The 2500-nt window shown below is 33.7% G+C and overlaps 1 protein-coding gene across 1 annotated transcript in view; it reads left to right on the plus strand.

Moving 5' to 3' along the window:
- LOC125025215 (LIM/homeobox protein Awh-like) overlaps positions 1–2500 on the plus strand; it is a 37511-nt gene that overhangs the window by 34515 nt on the left and 496 nt on the right. Inside the window, exon 6 of the mRNA XM_047613190.1 lies at positions 2375–2464. Coding sequence (XP_047469146.1) covers positions 2375–2464 — 90 coding nt within the window. The remainder of the gene's footprint in view (positions 1–2374; positions 2465–2500) is intronic.

Raw genomic sequence — 2500 nt, forward strand, 5'->3', positions numbered from 1 at the left:
AAAAGGTATTTACTTCATTACCTGTCACGCGTACTTTTTTTTTTATATGTAGGCCTATCACCTGCTGTAGATGATGGCGTGCAGCTGCTTTTTCCGTTAAGAAAATGATTTACATTTTTATGGATTATTTATTTACTTGAGCACCGGGATGAGACCTGAAAATATTCATATTAAGTAGAGTTTCATGTAATTTTTATTGTCCTTTTTTGAAATAGAGAAATATTAAGATTTGGAAATAGATTTAAAAACTGAGAATTGTTTATGTCAAACTTTAAACTGAATAAGCAAGATCATGAAAATACATTTAACAGCAATAATGTATATATCTGTACGTTAACGACGCTTGTCTGTACACAAATATCGTATAGTTAAAAATTATATACATGAAATATATACGCGCCAGTTAGGTTTAACTGCAAATATTGACAACTCAGATATTTTTACATCACGTGTCTATAATACGAAGCTTATTTTTATATCATGATATATGGGATATCTAAAAAAAATCGTAAAGTTTCGTGTCTTAACACATTTACATATTTACGAAGGCCATAAATGTATAAAATGACCACTTTTTCGGGGTTGTTTTAGGGCATGTCAGGCAGTATATTGATAATGACGGCAATAAAGTAAATCATGATTATATTGAAAACATTCATAATAATAATATTCATGGTAATGGTGAGAAATATCATAGAACTGTTAACTTTCAAATTAGCAGCGGACTATGTATGAAATTAGCTTTTTTGGGCAAAAAGCTAATTTGACACGAATTTTAGCACAATGAACAAACGATGATGTAAACGCCTTCAGTGACAACCTTTTTCACCAACACTCCATCTTCTATAACTCCTGTGCCCCCCCCCCCCCTCCAACACCCTCCCAACCCAAACAAAAAAGAGAAAAAATGTTTTTAAAAAGTTTCTCCCACCAAGAGTACCCTTTCCCCCATCCGCCCTTCCCTCTTTCCCTCCCTCCCTCCCTCCCTCCCTCCCTCCCTCCCTCCCTCCTTTCCTCCCTCTCCCTCCACATCCAAAAATAACAGTCTCTCTCGGCGCTTGTCAGACATGATAACGATCTCTTCCTTAATTACGGCCTAATTAGCTCAAACCGCTGACAGGGAGCAAACATCGCTAACGAGGGCCGAGCAAACAGTTTAAGAGAACCGCCCATCCACACAACGGTAGGCGCGACGCAAAGACCCTTCCTTTATAGTACTCTTCGTCATGGCGGGAGGGAGGGAGAGAAGGGGGTGGGTGGGGGTGGGAAGGAGATAGAGAGTTTTTAAAGTAATACTGTGCTATCATATTATTGTTGTTATATTATTATCGTCTGAGGTTGTTATTATTGTTATTATTATTATTATTATTATTATTATCAGTTGTCGCTTTTGAAAGTTGTCTCCTCATTTCATTATCATTATCACTGATTACTATTTTTAGAAACTATTATCAGTAGGCCTATGATATATTTACCAACATTATGATTCTGTTTTCAGTACCATCATTATCATTGCCATTGTCATTATTACTATCGCTGATATATCTACTATTTTCTCGAGATTGAGAAAAATCGAACATGATTTATTTGTGAAAGAACATTTTTTTATGAATCGATATTGAAGTTAATGTTTTTTTCTAGGGAGTTTCTGTAGTAGTAGTAGTAGTAGTAGTATGATATTGTCATTACTCGTATTGCTGTTACTGATGATATAATCCATAATAATGTTACTGTTGTCATTGTTATTGTTGTGAAAATAACAAACGAACATTTATTTACTTTCTCATAAATTGGGTACTTTTATATACTTACATTTTACTTAAATTTATATCCATTATACTGTTAATCTAATTGCAACATCGTTTTAGTTAAACTTGTCCAGTTATTCCTAATCTCTTATATTTGAACCTTATCCAACTGTTCGTAAAACTTCATATTTGAACCTAATCAGTTGTTCTTAAACCCTTAAATTCAAATCTTATCTAATTGTTCATAAACCCCTGTAACTGATCCTTATCCAGTGTTTTTTAAATCCTTATATTTGACCTTCATTCAGCTGTTCTTAAATCATTACACTTGAACCTTATTCAGCTGTTCTTTAATGCTTATATATTAAACTAATTACACTGAAACCCCTATATTTAAACCTAATAGTTTTCCTTAAACCCTTATAGTTAAACCTTATCCAATTATACTTAAACCTATATATTTACATCTATTTCAATTTTCCTTAAACCCTTGTAGTTAAACCTAATGCGGTTCTACCAAAACCCTTTTATCTGAACTTAAGCCAATGTTTTCTTTTTCGTTCATCCCTTATTATTTGAACGTACTTTTTATCCTTTGATTTCAATTTTCGTTATTTTTATTCCAGGTCTCGACAGAGCTCTACAGGATATGAACGGGTCCTTGTCGCGCACCATCGACCTCCACTTTATGTATTCTTTTCGCCCTCAGAGTGTCGGTGAGTATTTTTAAATGTTGGTATTTTTGTTAGTAT

This window comes from Penaeus chinensis, chromosome 4 (genome assembly GCF_019202785.1).
Source record: "Penaeus chinensis breed Huanghai No. 1 chromosome 4, ASM1920278v2, whole genome shotgun sequence".
NCBI classification, from domain to species: Eukaryota; Metazoa; Arthropoda; class Malacostraca; order Decapoda; family Penaeidae; genus Penaeus; species Penaeus chinensis.